Genomic DNA, 15,366 nt, shown 5'->3' on the forward strand with positions numbered 1-15,366 from the left:
TCAGTCGACCCCAGTATACAGTGTTAACATACTTGCAAGTATATGTATAATTTAAGTACATTTAATTTCAGATACTTTAAGACTTTCACTCAAGTTCTTTTCGTATGTGTGACTTTTACCAAAGTAATGATTTAACAAGATATCTTTACTTTAACTCAAGTATGACTTGTGGGAACTTTATAGCCTACAACACTGCACAGTACATATAGGTTTCAAACACTGTACTTGAATGTAAAATAGCAGCCGTCTTAGGCATAATAACTATAATCAAGCATAATGTGAAAATAATGCAAATATCTGAACAAATGATCATACATATTATGCTAATATTATCTGCTGTTACACAGGAGTGTAGTGTAGTAATTCTGAAATTAATAATTAGCTGTCATTAGAGGAGTTTTGTAGCCTATCAAGGTGATAATGTTGCATTTGTAGCTTTATTTTTTAAGAAAAAATGGTTTGAAATAACTAACTTATTAAAAAAAAATCAAAGTAGTCAGATGGCTTTGATTGTGGAGCCCTGATGAAAACCTGAGGGTCAAAACATGTTGGCACTTTTAATGATTTAGCCTCGACAATAAAGGCTTTTTTAATATTTCCTTCCTAGTTTCTTTATATTTTCTTTTTTGGAGCACCCTTTTCTCCTGTTTTCCAAGAGCACCCGACACAACTTTTGCCTACATTGTGTTAAATAGAGCAACTAGTCATCTTCTCCTTTTTCTAGTCAGATGGCAGGTTGAAATATCTTTTAAAAACATCATATATTCAATATAATCATATAATCAATATGGCAATTTCATACTTTACAAACCAAACATGTTGCCACCAACAAAGACATATGTTTGTAATTACTCTAATGACCCAATTCTCTACCGAATTATAGTAATAGTGAAAGGAGCAAGCTCACTTAATGCCTTGCTGTGTTGGTAAAAAATTTATGGATAACAAAGGAATATTTAAATTTGTCTCTTGCCCACTTATAACAACAAACCGAACAATACAACGCTATATGGCAACATTTGTTATCATTCAGTATTTGCTGCAACTGAAAATTACTGCAAAGGAGAAAGTAAAAAAGGATTTAGTGTGAAATGAGCCCATCTATTGATTGGGGAAATGTAATCTAGCAGTATTTGCTTTTCACATAAACCTAGCAGTAATCAAGCCTTAATAGGCTAAATGCATTGTGTAGAATTCCTGCCCTTATGGTAAATATTATGAAATAGGCTCTTGTTAATATTATATTATAAATAGAATGTGCATGTATCCTTCCTTCTCCCTGCAGAAAACAGAGCTGCGTCAAATCTAATCAGACCACAGTCCCAGAGCACTTTAATGGTGTATAGCATTTTATTATTGGCCATTCTGGAGTTGCATATGAGGTCGGTAATTGGATTACCTTTGAGCAACTTTCAAGTCTCTGCAAGAGGATTTTCAAAGCATACAGAATTGTACGGAAAGCAATTGGTGCCTAGAAGGAAAACGATTAAACAAAGTGTAAGCCACTCCTCTGCTTTGAAAAATAATTGGCAACACTGTGTACAAAATTTGTTGGCTGGTTAATGGTCCTAAAGTGCAAAACCACTAAGTAATTGCTGTATAAACTTTTGAAACAGAATAATCCAATAAAGAGGTCCAGCTAGATGTATATGAAAGGTGGGACATTAAGAAGACATAACAGTGACATGCATGAAAACATATCACAGGTTACTTTTCATCTCATGTGGTCCAGTGTCATCAAAATTAAGTTTTCAAGAGCTTTTTTTTTTTTTTTAATTTAAAGTAAATATTTGACAACAATGTTTAACAATGTTTATACTAATACTGAAGTAAATATCATAAATGTGTGTGTGTGTGCTGTTTAGTTTGCATGCTCATACAGAGTAGGGCAGTATAGTATCATAAAATGATGACACCTGGTGGTGACTTATATTTACTGCAACATTTGTCCTATACGGTCATGGCACCATTAGTTTTAGTCTTTTTGTGGTGCAAATAATCAAAACCATTGCATGAGAAAAGTTTAAAAACATGGAATGATAATCAGCTCTTAAGCAGTTTTAAGCTCTTTTGAGGTCATGAACACTTGGATGGGAAGATATAAATAGACATGCAGCTTAAAGAATGAAACAGCTGAGAAAAGACATGAACACAGAACTATAATGTGCATACAAGTAGGTGGAAAAATGGGTGTATGTTGCACCCTGTGTGTTTCTGCGATTGTAAAGAACACAATAGCACCAGGGGCGCAGAGTGCAAGGAGTGCTGGAATAAATGTAAATAATTAATGTAATAGGTTACTTAATACACATGAAGTAGGTGGATATATACAATATATACATGTATAACTGGCTGTATGCAATATACAGGCCTACAGCATGCTTAGATTTAGATTTGAAATGGCTCAAAATGGTGAGATTTGACAATGATGATGATTATTTAGTATGTATAATAGTGACTTTTTAAAATATAACACATTTAATCTATAACTGTTAGGTATGATGGATGCTTTGATGTTACAGGATTATTGCATGAGGATTGTTTTCTGACACTATATGACTAATTTAACTGTTCATCACAGAAAGAAACACATGTAGGCCTGCTACTAGCGGTACAACTATCCCTACATTTTACACCAATTAATCTCCATGAAGATGTTGAGTAAAAGTGAATATTACAACTTCATATACATGTGCTGGAAAACATACACTGCGTATGAAATTAAATGAGATGCTGTAACTACTCCAAGCACATTTACTCAAGTACTATAAAGTATTAAGTACAATTAAGTACAATTTTGAGGTACTTGTACTTTACCTGAGTATTTTTATTTTCTGTTGCTTTATACATTTACATAACCATATCCACAGGGGACTATAATACCATACAAAGGCTGAGTAGATGCATTGAACAAATCAATGATGGAAATAATTGTTTTTGGAGCCAAGGAAGAATGACTAAAAGTTTCTTATGTTGAAAAATACAAACTGAGCCAGAAATCTTGGTGTAATCATGGACTCAGACCTGAATTTCAACAGCCACACTAAGACAATTACAAAGACAGGCTACTATCACCCTAACAATATATCAAGGCTTAAAGGACTTATGTCTCAGCAGGATTTGGAAAAACTTGCCATTCATTTATCTTCAGCAGGCTCGACTACTGTAACAGTGTCTTTACAGGACTATCTAAAAAATTCACCAGGCAGCTGCAGATGATTCAGAACGCTGCTGCTCGAGTCCCAACAAGAACCAAAAAAGTAGATCACATCACTCCAGCTCTTAGATCTTTACACTGGCTTCCTGTCGGTCCAAGAATAGATTTCAGAATTGTGCTGTTGGTTTATAAAGCACTGAATGGTTTTGGGCCAAAATACATTTCTGATCTGCTGCTACATTATGAACCATCCAGACCTCTGAGGTTGTCAGGTACAGGTCTGGAACAAACTCCCAGAAAACCTCACCTTTTATAAATCTAGGCTGAAGACCTTTCTGTTTGCCACTGGCTTTCATTGAAGCAATTTATATTCCTAATTTCTAACTTGTTTAAATGTCTCGTTTCTTGATGTCTTCCTACTTGTTTTGAATGTATTATGAATGCAATGTTTAATGTCTTTTAAGGTAATTTTATGCCCCTTTAAAGCACTTTGAGTTGCCTTGTGTCTTGACTGTGCTATACAAATAAACTTGCCTTGCCTTATACTTCCACTCCACTTCATTGTGGAGGCAAACATTGTGCTTTGACTTCTCCTCACTTTATTTTTTGAAAACTTTAGTTACTTTGCAGATAACATGCTGCAAATTTACTGCCAGAAAATCACTTTACTAAAGTACTATTCTTCGTATGTGTGACTTTCCTCTATACCAAAGTAATGATTTAACAAGATATCTTTACTTTAACTCAAGTATGACTTGTGGGTACTTTATACAACACTGCACATTGGATATAGGTTTGAAAACACTGTACTCGAAAATAAAAGTGTGGCTCCTTTAGGCTTTATAACTATAATCAAGCATGATGTGACAATAATGAATAAAAGTGAAATGCTGTAACTCCTCCGGTCCGCCAGGTGGCGCTGTGCTGACATCATCACCGGTTGCGGACCAATCATCGGTGTCCATCAGTTTGAACAAGAAGCGGGTACAGCGGAGTGATTCATGTTGGATTGAACGAGAAGCATAAAAGATAAAACTGGCAATTATGGAAATTGGTTAAAACAGCTAATTAAATGGAGCCTCAACGTGTTTAAGTGGTCGTTGTTAATAAGTTATAAAGGCGCTGACATAGTTAATTTCGTCCTCGTAGTTAACGGTTAGCAAACGGTGCCCTCATCTGGGTTCAACACCCCTCTGGTCGTTGATGTTAGCTTAGTTCGGCTCATTAGCCGGTTGCAGCTGTGTTGTCAAACATGAAGCCGTTCAAGCCGTTATACATGAAGACATACGGTAAGCAGGGTCGAAAGGTTTCCGCCTGGATCTCTCCTGAAAACCGCAAGCAGGTCTTCGACAGCACAACGTCAACGGACGGTGACATCTCTGTGTTTGAACCAACGAAACCTGCGAGGCCGAGGTAACGGTGCTGCATCTTTATGCCTCAACAAACTAAATACTTTGTTTTGTATGAATAAACAACCCTTGGCGGACCCTGCCACCCTTCTAGCTTCAAACAGTGTTCTGGGGACCTTATTTTCCTCTGAGAACAGCTAGTTTATTCAGTCATGGAAAAGATAAATATATCTAAGTTTTTATTATTACGTCATTAATATTATAAATAAGAAAAATCTGAGTTTGAATTTATTCTCCAAGAACTACATAGTGCCCTTTTAACTGTACATGGAAACAAAGTTGATTGTAACATTTTTCGTTTACAAAAGCAGGGAAAGTATGTCAAGATTCATAAAAAGGGAACTAATAATTGCATAACATTTTCCATGCAGGGCTGTCAGAACTTGCTCACTTAGATACCTCTTCATTTAGAAAGAGCTGCACAAGATTTTGGCTAAAGTTCATTGCTGACTGATACATAAGCAAGACTGATGGTATGATCTGATTTTTGCCTATTACAGATAACAGCCAAACTAGCACTGTATGTCAGCTGATAAGCCACACACAACTGCAGAACAGAAATGTCATGGATCTGTTTGAGGTCATTTAGAAACGGCAGCTTTAACAAAGGTTGCCCACCAGCATTGACAAGTCGGCTGATATGTCGTTATCTAGTTTTGATAGCTGTCAAAAATCAATGCAATTATCAGTATCTGCTCCTGGTGTTTACATCTGTTTTTCACGTTGCAGAGGGAGGAAGAGAAGTGTTGCTTGTCACAGAGCGCCGCATCCTGCCAAGAGAAAGGCCCTGAGTGAGTGGACCATTGATGAGGACAATATCCCCTCTCCTCCCCGTCCTCAGCCTGCGCTGCAGAGCAAGACAAAAAGGTCTGTGAACAAGCATGCAGCTGCTAATTTTAAGTGATACTATAATTTTATTAATATGCATTTTAATGGATTTAACCGTTTCTTTATTATTAGAGAGAAGAAGACTGGTGGGTCCAGTGGTAAAGCAGCTCGTCCTGCTAAGAGAAAAGCTGCGTTACCTATGATGGATATCAGCAGTGATGAAGAGAACGTCAGCAGGCTCTCCCCTTCTCGTCCTCAGCCCGCTCAGCGGAGCAAGACAACAAGGTGTGTTCACCAAATGAGCATGAGCAGAACACATTATGAAAGCACAAATAATTGTCAACAGGTTCATAGTTTTGTGGTTCTGGGTTTTATTACCACAAAAGTGTCTGATTTGGCATCATTTGGCATCACTGGCCTTAATAGAGGACTTAAACATACAGGCTTAAGATTTTTGAAAGCAAAACACAGCCTTTAAAACATTTAGTTTTCCATAATTTAGACAATGTTGTGTTGTAAAACAATAATGGCATGATAATATATATCATGAAACAATTATATCTCGTTTATCTTGTCATTATCTGTTGTTAATTGGATTCTATTTCTGACCAGATTTTCATAACTGAGCTTTGAACTAATGGCACTGGTATAACACATTTTCAGAAGTACGTTTTATATCAATGTATTTCTGAAATGATTGTTGTCTTTTTGCTTCAACAGGAAAAGCCGGGTTGTGTCTGTGCCAGGAGCCTTAATGAGGCAGAGAGGTGAGCAGGTTCTAAGGACCAGCGAGAGTGAAGGAGACTCCAAGTCCACTGCAAAATGTCACAAAAGCTCGGTTCAAATGAAGACAGACTCAAAGTAAGTATTCAGGGAGTGAGTTTGTAGATCCCCTTATTAATGCGCAACTTTTATCTGCAAGGTGCTGCCTTGACCAGTTTAACATCTGATGGATTACTTTCTAACCTGAACAGTATTTCTACTGTTTACCTTGCAGTCGTTGTGACAAAAGATGAAACTGTTGTCCCTGTGATTAACGTCCTGCAGTTTTTGGCATCAGTGAGGCATCTTGTTTTAACGTTGGGCTGTTTTCAGTCTGAATGCCTGCTAAATGTCCTCAATAATTACTGTAATCACCTGTCTTCCTCCTCCTCTTCTTCTTTTTTCTCAGTGTTCATCTTCCTTCTGCGGGACGATTTGTAACCCGCCGCAGACGTGCTGTTACCGCCAAACCCAAACTCCCGAAAGCGACATTCAGTATACTCGACTCTTCTGATGACTTTGCTTCTGGAGCCTTTGGTTCCAGTAAAATTCTTCAGCCTTCCAGGAGAAGGAGGGTCCCCCCACCATTTATGGTGTCAAGTGCAGAGAACTCATTGAATGCTGCAGGTGCTGCCAGCTTCGCCCCCATCTCATTCCGAGAGATATCTCTCAACGAGTCGGCAGATCGCAGCCTTGCACTCTGCCCCAAAAAACCCATTTTTTGCTCGACACCATCAGCAGGCCCCTTCAGCAAACGACCACGCCTGAAACCCTTGTCTGTCAATGATCAATCTGCTACCCCTCCGTCCATGTCAGTAAGCAGTATCGGCGTCTTGAGCACGTTCCAAGAGGACCTGAATTCACCAGGGCAGCCCTTCTCTCCGCCAACTTCTGCACCACCCGTTGGGCTTCATTCTGAGGAGAAATCACAGTCAAGCCTTGCTGAGCAAGAACCTTCTGGTGATTTATTTATGGAAGCCAAGAGCAGCAGCGAGGAGGCCAAAAACCACAGTGAAGACATACAAACCAAAAACGTTGGGGAATTACCAAGTCTAAATCTGCTCTCTACAGAAGACAGTAATAGCAGCAGTCATTTTGTGTCAGCGGCAGGAGGTTTAGAGTGGCTGATAGAGGCTCTGAAGGAGAAATGTTTGACCGAGCGCTGCACTGTGCAGCTGGAAAGATTATGTAGCCTCACTGTGACTCAGCTGTGCAGTCAAACTACTTACTCATCCTGTTTGGGACTTTCAAGCTCTGTCTACAGCTGGCAAGCAAATGAACATCCACCTTCTGTTGACCTTTCGCAGTCTTCAGAACCGTCATTTAGTCTTAATTTATTTGTGACTAACAATAAAACCAGTGGTTGTTTTGAGTCGGCAAATAGCTCCGAGTCTCCTGAACATGTAAGTTTAGTGACTGCCAGTCAAAGAATGACCAATTCACTGTCTGTTGACTGTACAAACTCAGCTGAACTGTCATCCTCAAAGGAACCAACAGAGCAGTCAGCATCAGTGCTGTATGTTGAATCTGCTCACAGCACAGACAGCAGCATTGAGTTTGTTATGGGTACGCAGTTACCAGCCACCAGCTTCCGGCCAGTGTTATTTACTGATGAGGAGGCTGCAGCATTAAAGGATGAAATCCTTATTAAGAAATGCAAACTCCCGCTCAAAAAACTAAAATGGCCCATACAGCAGAAAGAAGCGGATGCAAATAGGTCTGAAAATGACCGCACACAAGACATTGAAAACTCGGAAGATCTCACACGTTCAGGAGAAATCGCTGAGAGAACGTCGGCGTCTGTGAGACGGCCAATAAACAACAGTAGTCCAGTAGCTCAGACACGGTCTGATGAGTCAGAAACCGAGGAAAAGGCAGCGCTGCTCACAACAATGCTGAAGGAGAAATGTCTAACTGACAAAGTCATTGTTGCGATAAAGAGAGTAACTTTATCCCAGTTGAAAGAAATTCTGCAACTCAGAGACAGAAAACGCAAAGTATCTACAGATGTGTCAGCCAGTGAGGACCAGACTAAGAAGCCCCACCAGTCTGACAGTGACACTAATCACCGTAATAAAGACACATCTGTCATAGAATTCAATATGAGAAAAAGAGGCTCAATTAGCTCCGAAGAAAAGACTGCTTCAGACAAAGAAGAAGCTGTAAAGAATTCTTGCAACGTTCCCCAGAAAAGAAAAAAGACATCTCTGGCTCCTAAAGAAAAGAAAAGGAGGAGCACGTCCACAGACCGACCCGGGACCACCAGGAAGGCGTGTGTGAGCGGTCTGAGCGTGAGCCGCTGGAAAAACAAAGACGCCGCCAGCACACACGCGTTCAGGGGCAGGACTGCGCTGACGGGCAGCAACAAGACCGTGGACTGCAGCATCAACGAGCTGATCTCTACAAAACACAAACAGCCAAGGGTGAGAGCAACGTGCACACAACATGCACTGAAACATTCTGGTTTACTTAATGTCTGTTGGCAGCTTTGATTATTGATGAGCCATTGTCAGAAAAAGTAAGCAACATGAAGACTTTTTATTAATGATGACATTTCTAAAATATTTTGATATTTTTGGTGATATTCCTGGTTGAAGAGGACATTTAGCATCCCTTTCAAAAATGTATCACGTAATGAGAATGTTTCCTCTTTTGGCTTTCTTCAGGCTTCATGACATAAGAACATGTTTCAGCCTTACCTGATCTGTCCAGTAATTATTATTATTTGAGACAGTCCAGGGCTCCAGACAGACTTTACAATGGTTGCACTGGTGCGCCTTACATTTTCATTTAGGTGCACAAGCACATAATTTAGGTGAACCCAATAATGGCTTCTAATTTAATTTCTTAACACATTATGTAAATGTTTGTGAACAGGAAAAAGGTGCAAATTGGTGCATTGGTTCCACCATTGAAAATGTTAGGTTGCATTTTACAGACAATGCTGCAGCCTCAAGCCCTTCAGTCTTGATGTCTGTCCACTCTGTGCAACTGAAAGTTTTATCATATATCGTATATTGAGCCAATACTATCAACCTGTGGTACAAGCTCCCTCCAAGTTCATTTAAAAACATAATACTATTAAAATAGTGCAACATTTGAAATAAGAATACTTAAACTGTTCTGAGTTCATGTTGTTTATATGTTTATAGACCAACTTGAATGTCGAACCCTTTTGTTTAAAGTGTGCTTTTGCTTCTACTGCAGTCACCTGTGATTCAGTGTTTATTGTGAGGAAGGATTTAAAATGAGTGCGGTTGCAGCTGTGCCATTTTTGATGAACTGTGATATCCATCCTGTGTGTAGGAGCTGTTGGGAAACACCATGAATTTCTCCACCCCGGTGAGAGTGAGTCGACTCAACCTGTCATCTCTCTTGGCTGACTTCACTCCTAACACACACACCTGGAGCCGCCTCAAAGCTGCCCTCTCTGTTCATCGCAAAGGCCTGGGTAAAACACATGGGCAACACTAATTTATCTTTTGTCCCCCAATTATTCAGAATGACTTTCATTTTTTAATTGTTTTAATGCTTTGATCCACATCTTCCCTTCTATTGTTTAATGTTCCCCGTCTGTGTTTTCTTTAGTGCTGCGCACGCCGGGGGGTTCAAGTCCGTGGGTGTCGGGTTCTCCTGCAAGAGCGGAGTTAGCAGATGTCAGCCAGGATCTCTTTGCCACAAACTTACGGACCCCGCTCCCAAAACACCTCCGGTCGCAGCTGCTGAGCAGCAGTTCTCATGTACAGTATACACAATCAGCCATGAAAGAATCACAAGAGCGCACACACTGCCACTTGTCTTTTGATAAGCTCCCATCAAGTCCTAGATTAATGGTTTTCAAGTTTGTACTACCTTTTCATCTTTATTTTGATTCTGACTGTTTTATTACACCCCTGACTGTGTATGTGTCACCTCGTCCATGGCTGCCACATGGTGTTTTTGCAACGGCTCTATATCAGAAAATGTTCGGTTTACCTCACATTTTATCTCCTGGACATTACAGGTCGAGTGTGAGGATGCAGATCTGTCGGACGCAGAGAAGGTGTATGCTGAGTGCGGCCAGCAGCGCCCTCTGCCATGGGAGGAGTGTGTTCTCCCTCAGCGCATGAAGCAGTGTGTGAAGATCGGGGAGGGGACGTTTGGCGAGGTCTTCTCCACCACCAATGCCTCCGGAGACACTGTTGCACTGAAAGTATGTGTGTTTTGCATTGTTGTTCCTAAGATTTAACAATGTGATGTAAACTGTATTTCATCTTAAGTGTACTGTTTTCAGTGGGAGTGACTTCCCTGCTGGACAAAAATGTTTTGTGACAGAATCATGGTTCACTCACTAGCTTTTTCAGGAGGTTTTGAGTGTTTTTCATGGTCTTCTTTCAGTGATTTACACTTGCTCAGGTATAATTTACATGATCTTAGTAGGGAATTTCAATTACATGATAGCAAGTAGTTGTAGTTAACATCCTGTGACGGTGTCATTTGTTGAAGAAGGCTGTGGGAAATAGTCGAAAGCCACTGCATGTACCTTGACTTCAAAACATTTGAGCACATTTTCTGTTTACTGTTCAAGAGTGAGTCTCCACACTCAGCAATGTTATGTTAAATTTAAAATGAGGCATGTCAGATTCCAATGAACCACGTAGTTGCTCAGTATGAATGATTTGTCGTTAATCTTCAGTGTAAACTCTGCAGTGATTCAGTGGATTCCTGTCTTGACAGATCATTCCAGTAGAGGGCAGTGAGGAGGTAAATGGAGAGGAACAGAAGACCTATGGAGAGATTCTCCATGAGATTATCATCTCAAAGTAAGTGGTACAAACAAACACTGCACATCACAGTACTGACTTCACTGTGATACCATGACATAGCCTGCCTCAAGTAAAATATATGCATTAAAGACGTGACATGACAACCTTAAGTTGGCTCATAAGGTCTGATAGTTTCAATTCGGTGACACTTAATGATGAGTTTTTTTGTCAGGGAGCTGAGCAGCCTGAAGGAGAAGAAGCAGAATCAGACTCACGGTTTTATTGGACTCAACGAGTAAGTGCTCTTTCTGGTTGCTGTTTTTTTGTCTGCTGGCATCTGTTCATCAGTTTGAGCATTACTGTTACTTGACTTATTCCCTCGCAGCCTCCACTGCGTTCAAGGCGGCTACCCTCCAGATTTCCTCAACGCTTGGGACGCCTTTGACCAGCGGAAAGGCTCTGAGAATGACAGACCAGGTCAGTGAGAGAAAAGTTTAACTTTAACATTAAATATGAGAGAATTGCAGCGCAGCATGTAATTCAGGTTGCAGTGGACGACTGAACTTTTCTTTGTATAATCTCGTCTTTTTACCAGATGGTCTGCCTTTAACAGGGGACAGAAATCTATCATCTACTAGGCTATGCATTTGTCTGTTTCATTAGGTATTTCTTTGTGTGTCTTTTCTTAGATTTCTTTCAGAAGGATCAGTTATTCATAATCCTGGAGTTTGAGTTTGGAGGCATAGACCTAGAGAACAGCGATGGAACGGTAAGCTCTCCACATCAGAGTGATGGCAGCTCGATACCTCCCCTCTGCGCCATACTGCGTTCTGTAGTGATGTCGAGTATTCATCAATCGTGTCAGTGACTGCTCAAAACATCGAACTCAGCACACTCAGACACACTTGAGTTATAAATTCACAGCCTCAAGTGCTTTTTCGAGTTTTCTTTTCTATGGCCTGATATTCTTCTTAATAAAGTGCAGTCGAGTGCGTCTGCTCCTTAGCTTTTATGACTTTAAGTTGAAGTTTTTTTGCCAGTTTCTTTACCGTAGCCAGAGTCTGAATTACTCAGAACAGAAGTAAAACGCTGTTATTACGGGAGCTGGAGTTCATTATATTTGCACAGTAGCTGTAAAAATATGCTCAATAAATAAATGAAGAGACTACATGCATAAAAACAGTAGTCTCCTGAATTGAGTCATTACAACTTTAATGCCAGTGAGATCCTTAATATTTATGTTGGAATTAATGCTAAAAGAAGACTGAAGAAGGAGCTGAGCATTTATATATTCTAATCAATAGCCTATAATTTGATTGTTTTTGTGTTGTCAGCTGACGTCTTTGGGGGTAGCGAAGAGCATCCTTCATCAGGTTACTGCTGCCTTGGCTGTTGCTGAGCATGAGCTACACTTTGAACACAGGTAGAGTAAACTCTCTCACACACCCTCACAAATGTGCATCAGGCCTTGAGCACACTGACGCCATGAAGATATAGTCTGAAAAAATGTCAGGAAACAGAAGAAATGTCCCACAAATTGTCTTGTTTGTCCAACAAAAAGTCCGAAATGTAAATATATTCAATTTGCATAATAAAGGATAACAAGATATTCAGGTTTAAGGAGGTGGAATCAGATGATTTTGGTGTTTTTATGGTGAAAATGACCAAAATGAGTAAATGGTTTGTCAAAATCATTTCTGGATAATTTCCCTGGTCATTAATGACTAATACTGTAGTTTGAGTCCTAGTTTCCATCAAGGCAAAGCTCATGATGGCCACCACAGGATTTCTATGTTTTAAGTAGACCCACAGAGCTGGCATGAGATATTGTCAACACACATTTTGTATATTTGTTGAATAAATACATACAAACAGCTTCCATAACACTTTTTTTTAGTGTTTGCCCAATTTAGCTCAAAATACATAACCAGATATTTTAGACCTAGCAGAACAAATACTTTTTCCTGTAGCAGGGTGCCTACAGGTCCTTATAAAGTCTTAAAATGTCTTAAAATCAATTTAATAAGTATTAGGCCTTTAAAGTAATTAAAAGGGTCTTAAATTTGAAGTTGTGAGGTCCACAAATCAAAAACATAATACCTAATTACATTTATCCTTTTTTTAATTTCTTTTTTTGTTTTAATGAGTTCTCTCTGCTTGAAAGTCCACATTTCTGATCTTACAAATCTTTAAAGCAACATTATGTAGATAATTGGCATTTAGGCATTACGTCATAACAATGTTTTGTGTTGAAAACTTGTACCATGAAGTAAACATGTATGTAAGGCTGTGATCCTGCCCTCTCACTGAAGATACATAGTGCAGAAACAAGTGATGGGGGGCAGAGTGGCTGAGACAGAGACACCATTCACCCTATTTCAAGACACTGTACCATCAACATGATATTAAAGCTGTTATTTTAAGGTAAAGTTACATAATGTTGCTTTAAACCTTCAGCTGAATACTGATTTACTTTATACTTGCACTTTCATTGCTTCATAAAACCTGCACACGTTTACCATTTACCTTTCTACTTGCCTTCCAAAAACCTGTCTTGAATTCAAATTACCAGAAAGCATCATAAAAAGCATCACACTTAAGTGTGTGATACCTGTAGACACCCTGTTTACTTGCGCACATTAAATTTGATGCCCGAGGAACTTAACCTGCCACATCATGTGTGAAATGTGGCATGCAGACTGGTGGTGTGAGGCGGCTGAGTGACGCAGTTGGTGTGTAAGTACTGTCAGTGTGATGGATGATTTGTTGGTGTCTTGTAACAGCAACTTAACCTGCTGTGCTGTTTACTGCAGGGACCTCCACTGGGGCAATGTGCTGGTCAAAACAACCAAGCAAAAGAAGGGGAGCTTCCTCCTGAACGGAGCGGCCCACTCTCTGGAAACCAAAGGGGTGCTGGTCCGCATCATTGACTACTCTCTCTCCAGACTAGAAATCGGTCAGACATGCATATATATATATTTTTTTTTTTTTTTACCTCCCCACAAATGTTTCACTTTGTTAGAATCATAAACTGAGACGCATGTTTTGTTCTCTCCAGATGATCTGACGGTGTCCTGTGATATCTCGAAGGATGAGGCGCTGTTCAAGGGCCATGGGGATTACCAGTTTGATATCTACAGGCTGATGAGACAAGAGAACGGGTCAGTGCATTTATGTGTCAGCGGCCAAATTCAGAAACAGCCAGAGTGCCCTGTAACCAGAGTTTGTGTGCAATGCAGGCGTCATGTGGCGAAGTTTAACAGTCACCTATAAAAAAAGCTCTTTCCTATTATAAACCTATAATAGATAGAGAGTGTTGGATAGCAGAGCCACCATAAGACTACTTATTGATCTGACTTTGACAAATCAATACGTCGTCTAGAAAAAAAGTCAGCTGATTAGAAATTCTTAACACCAAGGTTATTCTTCTTTTACGTCCTTAAAAAGATGGAGCCTGCCATACATATCTTGTTTATATTACCATGAATGCATGCAGAGAAAAGCTTCAGAGTGAAGTTGTCAGTTTGGCAGTAAATGCACAGTGTAGGTTACAGTTAGTGAATAAAGGCTGCAGCTTTTTAAGATCAGAGTAAAGATCCCATGTGTTGTTTCCCAACTGCTTGAAAAGTGACAGGGCGCGGCATCGCTGTGACAATCAGCTGAGAATGCCTCTGTTGATGGACGCTATCTTCAGCATAAAATGAAGAAGGGAAAAGTGTTGAGCAGAAAGATGTCGAGCCAAACCTCTTTGGAAAAATGACTTCAGCTAAGCTAACAACCTCCTGGCTTTAGCTTCATATTTATTGGTCATGCAGTAAATGAATGTGGTAGTGATCTTCTCATCTAACTAAAATTTTTATAACAAGAGGATACTCAAAAATGTTAAACTATGAGGTATAATCCTGACCATTTACACTCTCAAACCAACATCTCAGAGGTATTGTGTCACTTATTCATTAATCTTCCGCTGCTCGTTTTGTCCGTCTCAGAAACAACTGGACTGAGTACCACCCCCACACCAACGTGCTGTGGCTCCACTACCTCTGCTCCAAGCTGCTTTCTATGAAGTACCGTGGCTCGGGAGGGAGGGGTGCCAAGGACACGCGAGCGGAGCTCACCCGTTTCTATGGCAACGTCCTTCAGTACCGCTCTGCCACCGAGGCGCTGCAAAACTGCCCCATGTTTCAGTAGTATTGCATGAAGTGTGAGGATGCTCACGCAGACAGTTTAGTTAGTATGAAGAAGATGCAGCGTGTCAGCCATCACTGATGACCTCTGACATGAAGACACGGTTATTGATTTCCATTAGAGATGACGCTCTTAAACTTACCTGATGTACAGAACTGTCACTAACAAAGGTTATTAAAGTGACCATTTGAAAATGATGTATTTGTATTTGTCTCTTAACATTGTTGAGTTAGGTTTAATTAAGGCTCTTCTTGCTGCTTATTTTTAAATTTGATTA

General features: G+C 39.9%; 1 protein-coding gene across 1 annotated transcript; it reads left to right on the plus strand.

Annotated features, from left to right (window-relative positions):
- The first annotated feature begins 4,130 nt into the window (after positions 1 to 4,130).
- On the plus strand, positions 4,131 to 15,286 carry haspin (histone H3 associated protein kinase). Its single transcript, XM_084374969.1, has 16 exons — positions 4,131 to 4,570; positions 5,296 to 5,433; positions 5,527 to 5,679; positions 6,115 to 6,255; positions 6,566 to 8,579; positions 9,463 to 9,607; positions 9,745 to 9,896; positions 10,160 to 10,348; positions 10,873 to 10,958; positions 11,134 to 11,196; positions 11,287 to 11,378; positions 11,591 to 11,670; positions 12,236 to 12,324; positions 13,715 to 13,857; positions 13,960 to 14,062; positions 14,891 to 15,286. Exons 1-16 carry the CDS (start codon positions 4,410 to 4,412, stop codon positions 15,090 to 15,092), a joined length of 3,951 nt encoding a protein of 1,316 aa, XP_084231095.1. The 5' UTR covers positions 4,131 to 4,409; the 3' UTR covers positions 15,093 to 15,286.
- Positions 15,287 to 15,366: the final 80 nt, after the last annotated feature.

This window comes from Pagrus pagrus (genome assembly GCF_965226575.1).
Source record: "Pagrus pagrus genome assembly, chromosome: 2".
Classification (NCBI taxonomy): Eukaryota; Metazoa; Chordata; class Actinopteri; order Spariformes; family Sparidae; genus Pagrus; species Pagrus pagrus.